At 40.1% G+C, this 17,241-nt stretch overlaps 1 protein-coding gene and 1 non-coding gene across 7 annotated transcripts in view; both read right to left on the minus strand.

The window, feature by feature from the left end:
- Positions 1-17,241, minus strand: part of LOC116309847 (ELKS/Rab6-interacting/CAST family member 1-like) — a 143,558-nt gene that overhangs the window by 26,156 nt on the left and 100,161 nt on the right. For 4 of the 6 annotated variants that reach the window (XM_039601153.1, XM_031726562.2, XM_031726559.2 and 1 more), the window contains 2 exons: positions 13,879-14,026; positions 3,964-4,071 (listed from right to left, as the gene is read on the minus strand). In XM_039601153.1, coding sequence (XP_039457087.1) covers positions 3,964-4,071; positions 13,879-14,026 — 256 coding nt within the window. Of the gene's footprint in view, positions 1-3,606; positions 3,685-3,963; positions 4,072-13,878; positions 14,027-17,241 lie in introns of all 6 variants that reach the window. The other 2 variants (XR_004198664.2, XR_005608862.1) reach the window with 1 other exon arrangement.
- trnak-cuu lies at positions 6,011-6,083 on the minus strand. Its single transcript has one exon. It is a non-coding gene; the product is annotated as a tRNA-Lys (tRNA).

Here is a 17,241-nt window from a genome sequence, read left to right on the forward strand (position 1 = left end):
TCTCTCCCAGACTGATGTGTAATATGGCAATATCTGAAGAAAATTCTCCAAATTTGGCTTTACTGCTCTACAAACATACTTAACATATGTGTAACAGCTGTCCTCTCACACTTTGTAATTCATACTATTCTGTCAGAAAGCTTAAAAAAAAATCACTGTCCACACTTTCCAGACCTGCAGTGGAGCTCTGCGGATCAAATACAAGACAAATGAGAAACAGACACGAAGAATGGAAGGAATGACGGCGATATGAGGAAGACATTAGGAGAGAAATAACAGGAGTTGTTTCCTTTTCTTTAAGTTCTATTATAAGAAAAATGGCAGAGGAATTATGGGATAAAATACGAACAGAAACACAGACCACTGAAAGTATTCGCAAGACTTTCATTAAGGCATACAGCAAATATGTGTCTACATGTTTTTCTTGTATTACACAGCCTCCAATAGCCAACATATGCAGTGTGTGTGTGTGGTTAATGGGGCCGCAGTGCTTCTCAGTATCTTACTGTAGTATGAAACAATCCCAAAGGAGAAATAATTTTATACAGCACTGTGAGTCAGTGTGTGTGTGTTTGTGCTTCTTTATTAGACTCCCCTGCCTGCCTACCAGATTCTTACTGTTCTATGAAAGAACTCCATAGAGAGACATTCAGCTAGCCTCACTGATGGGATGCATTAAAAAAAACCCTCTATGGCCACATTATATGGTGAAATCAAGACTTTTCTTCCTCCGCAGAACCCTCTGAGACAAATACACACCAGCAAAAATGCACATATTTGTCCAGGATCAGCATCAGTAGTGGGTGTAGACTTTCACTGCTCTGTAAGTGCTATCTCAGTGACCCAACCGATGAAGTCTTGGCTAGTAGATGGTCTCTTAAACTGCCAAGCAAATGTATCATCCGGTTGTAAAACTGCTCGTCAGTTTGTTGCAGAGCTAAGACAGAGAGACCGACAGCCATTCACTCCTACATGTCTTTGGACTGTAGGGGGAAGCCAGAGCACCCGGACAGAACCCATGCAGACAGGGGAGAATACGCAAACACTATATATAAGAGGCAGCACGGCATTAGTGTTTGCCTCACATTAAGGTTATGGGTTTGAATCCGGTGGTCGTCTCCGGGTGTTCATTGTGGATCTTGGATCTTCTCTATTAGTACTCTGGCTTTCACCAACAGTCTAAAGGCAGGCTTGTTAGGTTATGTGGTCTCTCTCTACCTTAGCGCTGTCATAGACCGGCAACCTGTGCAGGTTGGGGATAGGCTTCAGCCCCCTTATGACCCAAAATCAGATAAGTTGTTAAGAAAATGGATGAAAATGGGTGTGGTAGATGAGTCACTTCGAGCATGAGCCCATCTAGTATACATTATGACTATGTTCTTCATTGTAACTTAGCGGTCCCAAACCTTTTTTGCACCACGGACCGGTTTATTTCCAACAATATTTTCACGAACCGGCCTTTAAGGTGTCACGGATAAATACAACAAAATAAAACCAGCACTGGTACCAGCAAGAAAGAAGATTTATCCATAACACACGGGAAAAGACCCAGGGAAACCGAATTAACGCTACAAAACCAATAAAAACCCTGAAAACCATAAATTTCACACCCGAACCTCAACTCTCGTGGCCCGGTACCAAACAACTCACGGACTGGTACCACTCCGTGGCCCGGGGGTTGGGGACCGCTGTTGTAACTGGAGTAATTTGAGGGTTTTGGGCTCGTGAGATGAGGAAAAAAATGGCAAGACGTCTAAAAAACTGTTTTGTTTCACAAGCTTCATTAAAATATTGGTGGCTTAATTGATATGGGAAACAAGAGCACTCATAGAGCACAACTCTCCCCGAAGAGCGTGACCATAACCCGAGTTTCACCAAAATGAAATCATCTCGAGCTGTTATGGTATCTACCATCACACAAAATCTGAACATGACGTCTGATGTTTAGACTGTATTGTCAAACTGTTGATAATCCACCTTACAAAAAAAACATCTCAGGAATAAGTAATGTAAATGTAATATCAATTTCACTTTCTTAGAAATGGTGACAGATTTTAAAACACATTAAAAAAACAAACAAACCACTTGCTAATTTATAAAAGTACATTTTCTACTATTTTTGTGTAGTTATGCATCTAATAAATCTGAAAGCTATTTGAAAAAGCAAAATACCATGAAGTGGCCTTGACAATGCCTGATGTGTCTTAAGAGTGCTCCCCTGTGTTTCTGTGCAGCAGCAGTTGTCTCTGAAGCATTTCATTGTCCAGCTGCAGCACAAAATCCCCTCACAGAATACACACAATCACTCACTGTGCGGATGAAATGTGCTATGGCAAATTACCAATCTTACACACCAAGAGAGTGTGTTTTCATGTGGCTATGTAAATACAGAGAGGTGGAAACAGAAAGAAAAGGAGATAGAGTATAAGCTGTGTGTGTGCTGCCTCTCTCAGCAGGGAGGTGCTACCTCTAATTAATAACCAGGGTCAAACTTAGATCCGATGGTGAACCTTTGGGCTTTTAGCATCCCAATGGGAAATCCATCTGGAGCAGCTGAGCTGCACTAAAAGCAGCATGTGCAGCTCATATGTGGTGCCGTCTCTGCACTGCGGTCGTTGTAGATCCAACCGTTTGGATGCCTTTTAATAACCACTAAACTTACAAGAGCCTTTTAACCGTTAATTGCTTGAAATGTGTAAATATTTCCAATTCACTTGTTTCAAGAGTTTAATGGGAACAAGTGACTTTGCCAGTTTGGTGTTGAAACCTGAACACTTGCACTACTCAATGCTCAGGTTTCTTTCTTTTTTCTTAAGAAAGACTGCTCTACATTAGACGTATTGTGGTTGGGTGTCTTTTGTTCTTTCTTGAGTTGAATCTTGTCACACATCTACAATTAATGACCTTTGGGCTTTTGAAATACTGGAAAGCCCCCATTGTATGATTAAAAAAACAACACAGGAGCAAGGTCAAAGGAAAAACCTTCTTTTCATCATTTCTGACAGAAAAAAATATACTTTTTACATAGCAGTTTAGCAAAGGTGCATATTTCCAACACTACATCACACATTTCAGTTGATTTGAATAAGAATATGGTCTCAGTTGGCATATGATTGACACATGAAGCTTACAATATCAAACCAAAGGCAAGACCCAAGTAGACTTGAGGAACAAGGGAATCATCCAAAAGATTAATGAAGGTTGAAATAATGAAATCATGGGTATAAAAATGCACAGGGAAAAAAAATAAATCATAAAAAAGAGTTCAGAGAATGCCAACTGGAAGAAATCCTTATCATGAGAGGATGAAATTATATTTAAGGATGAGAAATTGAACAAATGAAGCACAATTCAAGATTTGATGGCTGAAGGGAAAAGGAAAGGAAAGATGAATCACAGAATAAAAGATGCATTTCAAGATTGGATTTCAATGTTAGAAAGAATGGAGGAAAACTGAATAAATAAAAAACGATATGAGGCCACAAATAAAGTGAAATGACAGACAATGATGCCAGAACGAGATCACAAAGTCACAGATGAAACTAAAGAAAAGGAAGACGAATGACACGATGGCCATGATCAAATCCAGACAGAGAAGACGCTCACCCTTCTGTACACAATGATGGACTGAGGGTGAGGAAGAAGGCATGTGATTGGCTAGGCCCAAATGCCCTCCTCATCGTCCTATCGGTTAGTTCAGTCCAGCCGCAGCGTGAGTTCAGAAACAGGAAGTTAGTTTAGCAAAAAAGGGAAACTTAACAGAGATATAGAGAGTGCAGCACAAGTAATAGTGCTAAAAAATGGTTAACTTTAATTAGTAAATTTGAAGAGAAATAAGCTAACATCCAACAGCCCAAAAATGGCAATATGACTTGCTGGAAAATCTTTCATTCAGATATTATTAAAGAAAATAAAGATTTCACTGGTTTGGCCAAGACACACCGTCTGGGGCCGTTATCTTACCTGGTCTGGGGAGGGTTTGTGATTGTTGGGCTGCTCTGAGTTTGGGGATGAAACCTTCAAATGATCATCCTCATAGTTGTCCGCCATCAGCTTCATCCTGTTCTGAGTCTGCAGAGACAAAAATAATATAACTCATTAGAAACATGTTTTTGTTTTTAGGTGGAATTTAGCACGTATCACCATTATGACATTCGTGTTTTAGACGGAGCATAAACCAATGTGAGCACATGTGTGCGTGAAGTTAATTTGGTGAGGAGTAGATTTTTGAGTGACTGCCATGAGCGTTGCCTGAAAAAGTGTGCATATGTGTGTGTTTTTGTGCGCAAGAGGAAAACAGTAACAGAGGGCTGCCCAACTGTCCATTTGCATTTGAGTTTCAAAAACTGGGTTGGTTCATCTTGCACATTTCAGACTGCAAACACACACAACCATCATGCAACCTGTTGTGTAGCTTGTTAACCGGCGCAGAAAAATAACAGGCTTGTTAAGTTGCCACTTGAGGGGAGATCCATAAAGACTTAGACAAATATTAGACTGTACACACACAAAGGCCTGCAAATCACTTTCATCTCCTCCTCCTCCGTATCTTGCTCTTTCTTTCCTCCATTCTCATTTCTCCTGTCTTTGCTCTGCAACCATCTTTTTGCTCCTCGGATTACTGTCACATCCCCCCCCCTTTTCCGTCTTCTCTCCTCGTCTTGCTGCTCCATCTGTTTCACATGTTATAGTTATACTTCAGGTTTTACAGTAGGCCTGCAAAGTGTGAGGGGTGAGAGATGAAAAGCAAGAGAGGGAGTCAGTATAAATCTGTAAGTCTTGTATACTCTAAATCCCCTTAGCCTCACACTGAGCCCTGCAAGGAACAGGAGCTTAAGCAGGACAGACTGAGGTTTTGTGTGTGTGTATGTATATATATATATATATATGTGTGTGTGTGTGTGTGTGTGTGTGTTTGACAAAAAGTTAAAAAAAAAAATACGTGGAGACCAAGTTTTATATGCATTTGTTTGAAAGGTAAATGAAAGACTGCACTTTTAGGAGTGTGCATGTGAGCAAAAAGATCACGCGTCTGACAGTGTGTTACACTTGGTGAGTATCTGGAACTGTACAAACGAGCCCATGCCGCACTTAAAAACACCTATAAAGCAAACTCGCAGAGCAGGCAGTTTATCTCCACACCACACAAGTTTGAAGATAAACACGCGCAGAGCTGTAAAGTCATGTTCATTAGTATCTGACCGCAACTTCCACCTGCCCTCCCCCGCAACCGTCGTTACACAAATTATTATTTTTTTTAAGCTGTTGTTGTAACATATGGGAAGTTCATATGCACCAGACACTGGCTTGGGAAGCACAAATTTAATGAAATCAAAAGAGCAAGTAAGACTTGGTCCAGACTTCACTTTATGTACATATGTAAAATTGTGTATTGTACACTGTTTTTTTTTCTTATTTATTTATTTCAATTATTATCTCTAATTCCCTTTTTCTTGCTGACCCTTGTGTTGCTGTAACGTGTGAATTTCCCCAGTGTGGGATTAATAAAGCCGGATGATCTGATATCGTCGTGTTGGTGTTGTTCCCAGATCATCATGAAAATGTTGTTCCAGGTTCAACATTGCAAGTGACCAATCACATTGTTGTGACGTTATTCTTTTGCGCACCAAGCCATTCGTGCATTTATGAAATTCCAATGTTGCAAGGACAATATCAATTCTGCTTACCATTTATTAAAGGGTTAGGGTTAGGATTAGGGTCAGGGTCCGTTGATCGGTGGACAGAGGCGCTTTCTCGCAGCTTAAGTACAGTTTTTTGTTTTACGGCGGTTTTTCCCGAAGTCGCAAAAGTATGACATCACAACATTCTGATTGGTCACTTGCAATGTTGATCCTGGAACAACATTTAGTATGATGATCTGGGAACAACACCAACACGACGATATCAGATTGTGCAATAAAGCTGGTGTCTTTGTTTGTTTCTATCTTCTTCTGAATGAAACCTTGGATAGGTTCAAAAGTGCCGTAGATTCAAAACCTAAAAGCACACACGCCCAACGTGGGGCTCGAACCCACGACCCTGAGATTAAGAGTCTCATGCTCTACCGACTGAGCTAGCCGGGCTGTAAAACTCTGCTCACCATTGCAGAAAAATTCCTTTTACACATCATATGCTTTATTTAAACCATGAGGTACATTAAAGACCTTTTTCATTTTCAACACAGCTGTAACTGCGCAATTATCTCAAACATGGGCTTGACATAGCAGCAACACCCTGGACCCTACAAACTGAGCTCGTTGGCCGTCTTAGGTAAGCATCTCTGAAGTGGACTGTGTCACACTGAAAGATGGAGGAAGAGGTCTCGTGTTTGGAGTCTTACAGTTAATTTCTAGAAATATGCCTACATGACTTTTGCCAGGAGTTTGCCTCAAAGATGAAAATAGATAATAATAACCCAAAAGGCCAGGTTCATATGGAGCACGTAACATACAGCTGAGCAGACAGATGTGCCTCTGTCCTTAGGAAAGTTTATTTCATAAAGGTTGAGAGATCGTAAGTATACATTAAATACATTTGCTCCAACACTTGCAAAAAAGGCTCTGGGATCTGGAAAGCAAGAAACAAAAAGGAGGAAAGACAGTTAAGAAGAGGATAAGCTGTGTCAAGAGGGTGCCTGATTTCTGATCTCTTTAGTATCTTCTGTCCTACCTTTCTGTAAAAACACTTTATCTGTGTCCTGTCCTTTTTCTCCTCATCCTAGAGCTTTCTGTATCAAAATAATCCCCAGTTCCTCCCACTCTTCCTGTCTTCATCCCTCACCTCTGTCATACATAATACTTTTGAAGATTAAGTCTTTTTACCCAAGTACCTAACGCACTCCTTTCTGTAGTTATCTAAGCTCACTTTGCACTGATTATAAGTGTCTTTTTCCCATCTATAAACACAGTATTTCATTTTTTCCTGCCTCATTCTCTCATTTTGAGCTCCATAACTTGATTTTATCTGTGGCCAATTCCAGCTTCTGTTTGTTTCCTTCCTTCTGCTTGCAACATGTCCTCTTTCTCTCTTCTTGTTTTCCTGTCTCGTTCACTATTTTGAGTTCATTTAGTTTATTTTTTCCTACAGTTGTCCTCATTTTAATTGTCCTTGAAAGGTAGACTGATCCATAAAAAACCCAAACACTTTTTGAGTTGTTTGACAAGACCTGTTGGTACAAATGTTACAGCTTCTTAAAAAACAAACATGTATCTCTTTTGTTTCACTTTACTAAAGAAGAATCATTTAACAAGTTTGTTAACTTCACGGGGAAAAAAATGAACCTGACACAGAAGCCAAAAACTTCAGTTCCTTGAAGAGCCACTTGAGGCTGGCTCCAAAAGCAAGTCAATCCCAATAGATTGACTTTGGTACCTTAAATACTGATATTAAATGCTGCAGAAATAAACATGTTTACAGGTTGCTACAAAATGAATTTGGTCTTTACAGATAACCAAAAGTCTTTGTTCTTTTTTAGTCGCATCCTTTTACATTTTTAAGGCAGAAGACTCTGTATTATTAACAAAGTTGATTCTGACTGTATCATTCCAACATGGCAACTAGTGGACTCCTAAGAACAACCAAGTTAATTTAAGGCACTTAAGGAGATCAAATGAGCATATTTGTGCCTTTTGGCACATTATTATTTGCAATAATATGACAAATAGTATGAGTTACAGTGTGGTTAATTGTACAAACAGCCCCGTCCTATTACATTCGTACCTTACTTATTTACATTGATACTCATAAGCAAGTCTTTATGTCTATGTGAAGCAGCTTTCTAATTAATCTAAAAGTGCAGTGTTCTGCCGTCTCGTCCAATTGTGGTAATTTTGTTTCTAAAAGCTTTTAAAAATGACTATGGCCAAACTTCAAAAATTAAAGCTTCAAAAGTGAAGATTTTTATAAGTCTTTAGTAAAAATCTGTCTTTAAATGATGGAAAATCTTGAGAGCAACATGCAAGAGGAAAAAAAAAACATCCTAAAAATGAAGTTGATGCAAATCGGTGAGGTGGAAAGACAAAGAAGAAAGTATGGCTGAAGAAGTGTCCTCATTTTCCACTTTGGCCTTTCTTTACATTTCCCCTCTTTCGCTAACTGCCAGGAATGCTGACTTCAGCTCATTTGTTCTTGTGCCAACTCTCTTTCTCACTTAATCTAATCATCACACCATTATTTCACTCCTCCTCCCTCAAGCTTCTCTACGTCTTCTTCTCTCCCCTCTGCCTCTCCCCCACACATCCTTCATACAGCTCGGCCGTAACTCGCTAACAATCGAAAGAATGAGAAACAAATGAAAACGGAGTGAAGTGAGGGGGTGGGGGGCTGCTGAGCCACGCTTGGAAGAAAATTATTTCATTACGATAACGCTCTGGGGAACATTACATGAGATTATTGTTTCGCCTTTCTCTCCGGTGGCAATAGAAGCGCCTTTGTAGATATCTGTGCAATTATCAACAATGAAAAGTTGCTGAGTCATGGTTTGACAAGAACTATTTCATCATGATAAGAAATTAGATTACTCTTAACCCATTTTATATCAAGAAAAGAAAATTGTTAATAAGTGGAAAAATACAAATGATAATGAATCGTGTTTGAGCTGAGTGCTGTGGAGATTATTTCATTGCAGTAAGTCTCGGCGGTGTTATAAATTTGATTAGATCCACATTTTTTCACTTGCCAGTAACACGGGAGGTCATCATAACTACAAACAAGAAGTGATGAAGAGTTTAGTGGGAAAACAGAGCATGAACACTATGAACTGTGATTCGGAAAAGAAGAACAGGGGCGTTATAGTATTAAAGATGTTTTTAGTTCACAAATAAAATGGAGATAATTTAATTTGCAAAACCAAAATAGGAAATCTAGAATGTCAGGACATGTGTTCTAAGAATGCAAATATGTTTTGTGTAAAAATAATTTATGTAAAGATTTAAAGATATTTATTTAAATATGTTTTGACCCTTTATGGACCACATTATGGATGTGGACAGATCTCATTCAGGTCTGCTGGAAATACAATATCATCACACGAAGAGCCAAAGTGTTAAAAATGTCCATATTACAGCCATAGAGGTGTGGACCGAGGACCATAGCCACACATACATCCATAACCTGTAACTGTTAAACTTGTGTCTGTTATAAGGAGAGATCCTGCTAATTCCTCACCTCCACCCTCTTCTTTCTATTGTACCATTTCATAAAATATTACAAATATTATTTTTTCTTTGCTTTTGAAATTGAGTGTGTGGCACAGATGGAGTTCACAGAGAAACCAAGGACACTGCAAGATAATATGACAGTGACTTGTCAAGGTAGCCACACCAACTGCTTTTTCCTCCATTTGTTACAAGCTGGACCATAATTTACAAAATGAACACTATGGTGTGTTGGATAAGACCTCAAAATAGAAACTAAAGCCATAAATGATAAATGGAATGATTCATATACAACACCTTTTTACTCCAGCACCCAAAACATTTTATACTACATGTCTCATTCACACAAGCACTTTTTTCTTGTGTACTTCCTTTTCCTGCACTATGGGGTTCTGTATCTTGCCCAAGGATACTTTGTGACATAGACTGGAGCAACTAGGAATCAAACCAACAACCTTGCAATTAGCAGATGACCTGCTTTACCTTCTGATCTACAGCCATCCCAAATATTAAAAAAGTACATTAGAAAGGTATCTATGGAGGTCAGTCTATGGTATAAATGAGGTCACTACTGGCTTTGGAAAATCAAGATGGCGACAGCCATAAAATGCAAAGTAGAGCCTCCAAAGATGTGACATTGAAACAAAGGTTGACTGCGTCTTTCATATACAGTCTATGCATTTAACACATAATATGTGTCAGGTAAAATCAGTTGTTAATATTTGGACTGCATAGTCCAGGATCCATGAATACCAGTGATTTGCTGTAAATTCATCAGATACTTACCATTGCATAGCGTTTCTCACACTGGCACAGGTGGATTTTGTGCTAGGCAGGCAAGACCAGTCCAGTTGTATCATATATTTGGGTTGTCACATGCACTTACGGCAGGTATGTTGAGAAATGTTTAGGGCTTCAGCAGATGTGTGAAAACTGCTTTAGAGGGAAGAGGAAGGAGACTGTGGGATACACAGGAGAGTGAAGAGAGCTGAAGTTACCTTGATCTACAGCCTCCTGCAGCTGGGGGTCAAAGGTTAACATGCAGGAAAAGCTTTCAGGGACACAGGTGCGTTTTAACGTATGTAGTATAAGCGCAACAAATACAAATCTTCTTTGCTTGTATTCACTGGTTTATTAGTCTGTTCTGACTAAATGTGCTTACAATCGCCATATCATTAGTACACAGCATTAATACATTGCAATGGATTAACTGAAATAGTTTCAATCTATAATAAATCTCATATTAGATACGGGAAGATCAATTCTACATGTCTGTTACTACTCTGCTCCACAAACAGCTCCATGGCACGAGAAATATAATTCTCTGAATTTAACCTTCTCTGTAGTGGGGTCTGACAGCTCTGCAGCATAGGTTACTGTGCTGCGTGAACCCAAATTCAGACCAGACTGGAAACAGTATTTAAGCACTCCATCAAAAAACACCCCAACTCTGACCTGTGACTCACTGAAGAGTGGTGGTCGTCAAAAAACACATCAGAGAACTTCAAAAACTTTTTCAAACAACTTTTCTAACACACGCGTAAGTGAACCGCACTCATAAAACTGCAAAGCCAGGGTATAAAACCAAAGTTAGCTTGCTAACTGAAACGCTACCTGCCACATGAGGCCTTATGACAACCAGAGTTTACTCTTCATCAAAAAACTTAGACTCAGTTTTAATTTTATGCTATCACTCTGCCTCTGTCCACTTGACAGTTAATTTATAAGCATCTAAAAGTCGATCCGTGACACAAGAAAATGCTACATAAGCCTCAGCTTACTTGATAACATTGCAAACAGATGCATGCGTACACACAGGAATACTGAGGAAGTCTCCGCTGTGATCCATCACTGGAGACTGAACATTATGGCTCTACAGAGAGAATGGGAGCGAGAGAGAGAGTGAGAGACTTGGAGCTGTGCAAAACTTTACACACCCTTGCATGCACGCGCACACTCATAGCAGCAGACAGTTGAGTCTCTGTGTTGTCAGTAACCACCTTCGAGACCCTGAAGTGTCATAAATGACTTCAAATAGAACGCGGAGACGGAGACGAGATGGAGGGATGAGGAAGGAAAAAAGAGAGAGGGTGATGACTGTTACTCTGACTTCATTTGACAGTACTTTCTAACACCTTGCACTTCTCTCTTAAACATCTATTCAAACACTGTGGCGTGCAAATGTTGCTTTTCTTTTGCATAGCCAATGCTTGTCTTTTTGAAACCTCGGAGCTTCCATACATTAAGTCAACTTTTGGCAACACTGAACACGAAAGCCTTGTGATAGCACATCTATTCTAGTGGTCTTTATGACAAGTTAATCTGAATCATGGGATTTTAAAGTGAGTGTAAAGCTCTACGACCATTGATAGTTACATGTCGTGCAACTATCAAATTTAAAAAAAACAAACTTGGATGGTATTTCTGTAGGGTTCCTTTGTCTGGGATGTATTGGCAGTAATTGAGCAAAATATAAACTGGAAAGTCTGGTTGGATAGTGCAACAGATAACAAAGTTCAAAGGTCAAATGAAAAAAAAAAAGTAAAATGTAGAAAAACCGAAATACGTGCAAAAAGAGGAGGGAAGGAAAAAAGTTAGAAAGGGATTCCTTGTACAGTAATTTTCCCATTTTTTCACACTTCCATGTATAATTTAACAGCTGAATTTTGTTAAGGTCAGTCCTGGGGTTGTTATTATGTATAATGTATGAAACGTAACACCTTTAGTATTTGAGTTCTTCCACAAAGCTGACAGCAAAGTTGGTGAAAACCAATCCCAAATGTACTTGACAGAAAACATCTGTTCAACTGTAATTATGAAAGGGCTTGTGAATGATGCTACAAGCCTGACAGTTAAGCCTGACAGTCTCTGCTTTTATTAGCTGCTAAAAATCAAGCTTTGGCTGTGATAGAAGTAGACCCATCTTGAGCATCATAACTCTGTGTTTGGGGTTATTTGCTACTAGCTTTGTGTTTTAGCAAGTTCCTTTGTCAATGTGAAGCATGTTTTCTATCGATCTGGACTCCACACTTTGTTGCCCCTGGTCTCTGCTCCTATTTGTGATATTCATGGACAGTATCTCATGACCTAGCCAGATTGAGTCGGGTGTCCATTATGGAAACCTCAGGATAGCATCCTTGCTTTTTGCAGACGATGTGGTTCTGTTGGTTTCACTGGCGCGTAATCTTCAGCATGCAACGGAGTGGTTTGCAGCTAAGTGTGAAACAGCCTGAATGAAAGACAGCACCTCTAAGTCTGAGGCCATGGTTCTTTGCCAGGAAGTGCTGGAGTGCTGGAGTGCTCTGACTCCCTTTGGTTTGAGGGAATAACTGTCCCAAGCGAAACCTTTGAAATATCAAGAATCTTATTTAGGAGTAACTGGGAGGTAGAACATGAGGTGGATTGTTGTGGCATAGAAGGAACACTAGAACATTAGAAGGAGCAGTGGCTCTACTCTGAGCCCCTCCCTATCCCAAATCAGAGGCCAGCCACCGTTCGGAGGATGCACATTTCTGCCGCTTGTATCCACGATCTCGTTCTTTCGATCACTACCCACAGCTCGTGACCACAGGTGATGGTAGGGATGTAGATCGACCGGTAGATTGAGAGCTTCGCTTTTACACTCAGCTCTCTCTTCACAACAGACCGGTACAGCGTCCGCATCACTGCAGCCGCAGCATGAATCCGTCTGTCGATCTCCCGCTCCCTTCTCCCATCACTCGTGAACAAGACCTCGAGATACTTAAACTAAACCAAATTCCAAAAAGTTTCATATACCAGCACATCTAAGTTCCAGTTAGGATCATGAATGGTGAATGGACTGATACTTACATATTGCCTTTCTACTAGTCTCATTCACCCAAATATACCCCAACCTTGCTTGGTAGAAGGATGGGTTATGGTTTATGGCTTACCATAAACAAAAGTTAAAGTGCATATTAATTTAATACTAAAAGTTATCTACATTTATTACTGTGACATTAAACCTAAGCTCCACTAAAAAGTATAGAGCACCTCATCGTATACTTCGTTGGTTAAGCAAGTTAATAAAAGTAATATCACATCCAGAGAAATGATGAGACATACAGAGGAGAGAACAGTAAAGAAGGAATCCACCAAACTCCCAGTAGGCTCATTCACTAAGGAGTTGGTTATTTCAAAAGACCCACGAGAACCTTAACTGCGTTATGGAGTGTGTGTGTGTGTGTGTGTGTGTGTGTGGGAGTGTGTGTGTGTATGAATAGACCTCTGTGTGGAACCACAGAGGCATTTGGTCATGTTTATATCCTTGTTTTTGGCCTGAGGGAATGTGTACACATTGGTGTGAGCATTTGTGTGCTTGAACTTATTAACATCTAACCGTGCCAGTAAGGTGACATGCAAGGTTTTGTGTGTGTTAGTGTGCATGTGTCTGCGGACAGAGCATTTACATAAATACCAGTTGTCACCAGAACTCTGCTGAAGTTCAGAACTCTGTGTGTGCATGTGGTGAGAGTAGGAGTGGTAGGTTAATCCTAAATTTACCCTTTGTGGTTGGAGTGCTGCGGTTACATCTGGACTCAGTTTCTCTCTGCCAGTCTTGTTTTTCTTTGCTACTCTTGTCACTGTCACCTCACCTGTGTTCCCCCTGCTTTTATTTACATTTTTTTTCCAGATTTGGAACCTGCATTCCTCTCAAAAAGCTTTCCTGGTTTTTCCTTGGATGTCAGTGTTTGAGTCTTACCTGCTGTTTGAGCTGTTGAACCAGACTATCCTTCTCCCTCTTCAGAGCTGCGACCTCTTCCTGGGTTTTCTTCTTCTTGGACGAGGAGAGCTCCAGCAGGGCGATATTGGCGTCTTTCTCACTTATCGCTGCCAGGAGTGCCTCTTGCCTGCGCAGAGACCAATCATGATTAGTAAAGCATTCATTTTTATTAAAATTACATCAAAAGAAAGGAAAACGTTTGCTTCACACACATTCATAAAAGCATTTAATAATGCTCCTGAAATAATTTTTCACCAAGAATGTTTCAGCAGTAGTGCAGCTCCTCGTCTAGTCGTGGTGTAAACAACACTGAAAAGTTACAATGACATTACTTAAAGTTGAAACTATCTGTGGATATTCTAGTGTTGGACATAAGATGCCTCTTTGTGTCAACACAGTCTAAAGCCCAGTCTTTTCCACCTTTTTCTGTTTGAATGTAGAATTTGCAGGGATAGATCACATTAAACTCTGAACCAGTACAACTATAACCAGCTGCATGGTTGTAGACTAATTTGGGTAAGCAAGCCTTTAATTTTATGGTGAACCCATGATGTGTCAACCAGAAGAGCGCACTCATCTTAACCACACTTAAGCTCTATATTATGAAAAAACACGAAGACTCTCGATGGTGACTATGATGCAGAGAGAGTATGCAAACAAGAGTTTCCAGTATTGTTGCTTAGACTCACCAAATACCAGATGCTCATTAATGCAAATATCTAATCAACCAATCTTATGACAGCAACTCTGTGCATTTAGGCATGTAGACACGGTCGGCATGACCTGCTGTTCAAACCAACCATCAGAATGGGGAATGAAGGTGATCTAAGTGACTTTGTATGGTTGTTTGTGCTAGACGGGCTGACATGAGAAACTGCTTAACTACTGGGATTTTCCTGCACAGGGTTTACTTAAGAATGTTCAAGAGAAGATAAAATATTCAGCGAGCAGTGGTTCTCTGTTCAAAAATGCCAGAGGAGAATGGCCAGACCTCTTCAATCAGGAAATCAAATAACCACTTGTTGCAATCAAGGTATGTTGAAGAGCATCAACACATCGAAGCTTAAAGCAGATGGGCTACAGCAGCAGGGGACCACACACTGAATGCATCATTTAGGCACTGGAGCCTACTTGAGTGTTGTTGCTGACCATGTCTATCCCTTTATGACCACAGTGTACCCATCTTCCATCAGGATAATGAACCACATCACAAAGCTCATATAATCTCAAACTGGTTTCTTAAAAATGACAATGAATTCTCAAATGACCCACACAGTCACCAAGTCATAGTCCAATAGAGCACCTTTGAGATGTGGTGGAATGGGAGATTTACATCCTGGAAGAACTGTGTGATGCTGTAAATCAGCGGTCCCCAACCTTTTTTGCACCACGGACCGGTTTATGCCCGACAATATTTTCACGGACCGGCCTTTAAGGTGTCGCGGATAAATACAACAAAATAAAACTAGTACCGGTACCGAAAAAAAGAAGATTTATTCATAACACACGTGAAAAGACCCAGGAAAACCGAGTTAACGATAAAAACCTTGAGTCTGTGGAGATAACAAAATAACGCTGAAAACCGATAAAAACCCTGAAAACCATACATTTCACACCTGAGCCTCAACTCTCGCGGCCCGGTACCAAACGACTCACGGACCGGTACCGGTCCGAGGCCCGGGGGTTGGGGACCGCTGCTGTAAATGGTAAATGGTCTGGTTCCTATATAGCGATTTACGCAACTTGCTTCATTCACCCATTCATAGAAGGATTTTTTTTCTATGCTTTTTCAGCGTAACTGCTTTCTATCTAACATTCATACACATTCATACTCTGATAGATGCATCAGTGTTTCCAGCACTTTGCTGAATCTATGCCACAAAGATTTTAGGCACTTGTGGAGGTAAAAGGGTGCCTAACAAACAATATGTTCCTTACAAAGCGCCAAGTGAGTCTACTTCCCATTGGTTCTCATCTGATATGTCTTTATTTTATTCATCTAACTTTTTGCACTTTTTGAATGGCTCTTCCTGCATAAACAGTTATATAATAAGAAGATAAGTGACAATGATGAAAAACTTTGCAAAAAGGGGCAATCATGAAAGAGCATATTTTCTAACTTGGTTGTAAACAAAAAACTCCCAACCCTCCAGTATTCCAAGAAGGGCTAAGAGCACATATTTGATATTATCTGCAATTAGCAATTATGTAAAAATGTATTTACAAGTCTCTATATGCCTCTCTCTCCGTTTCCATACCATTCTCTAGTCCCTGTCTCCATTTCCAGCCATTTTGACTCCGTCTATCTTTCCCTCCTGCCTGGATGATCTGGTTGACAGATAGATAGCATTCCATGTGGTCGAGAAGCACCAAGCCACATCCCATTCATCCCATCAGCCACAGATTGGACTGAACCACATTCAAGGACACCCAACGTTAAGAATTCTCAAAATTATATCTGTTTTCAGTCTAAATCGCTGCAGTTTTTTCCACAATCCCATAATGCTCCTATAAAGACTTGCCACACACAATCAAACAAGCACATGAACACATAAAAAAATGCAACCTTGCAAAAAAAGTGGAACTTATTCACTTTTCCAAATCTTTTTGCAAAAGTGTCTTTTTGCAAATACAGTTTTAAGATGTTTAAATGTTAAAGTAAACTCAAAAAGAAGGAACTGGGATGCATCAACAACAACACTCACGAATTAGGCAAAAAATGTCAAGAGTTTGGACATACTAGACTTGAAGTGAAATTGGTAACTGGTCTGCACAAATGAAAATGTTTGATAGAAGCAAAATGGAGGAAATGTAAAGATCAATTACAACCACAGCAATATAGTTACGGACAGACACCTGAATAAGAGCATATCCTTGTGGTCAAAGTGATCCAACAGCGGTCTGAAGGGGGACAAACTCTTAGCTGACATCAGGTTTTCTGGGGGATGTGCTAGAAAACGGCAGCTCCAGCTTTTTCCAGATACCACAGGGCACCTTTAGTGGTCTTATAGAGTCCATCGTTTAGCAGTTCAGAGCATTTTTGGCAACATGTGAAAAAGTAACAGCATATTTGGCAGAGGTGTTCATAATGTTTGAGCCAAAACACAGAAATCCACACTGATGCAGACAGAGGTATAATTTATTAGCATTTTTTAGATTCCATTTCTGAGCGCTTTTTCTCTTTACTCAACACGCAATTAAACCCTCCCTCTCTCCCTGTCACATACACACAGAGAGATACAGCGGTGCAACAAGGAATGCAGTGATGAGGGTGTCTAAATGAAGACAGATTACATGTTTAGACTGTGTGAAGACCCACAGATTCTTCGGTCAACCTCATGG

Source organism: Oreochromis aureus, linkage group 17, assembly GCF_013358895.1.
Source record: "Oreochromis aureus strain Israel breed Guangdong linkage group 17, ZZ_aureus, whole genome shotgun sequence".
In the NCBI taxonomy this organism is placed as follows: domain Eukaryota; kingdom Metazoa; phylum Chordata; class Actinopteri; order Cichliformes; family Cichlidae; genus Oreochromis; species Oreochromis aureus.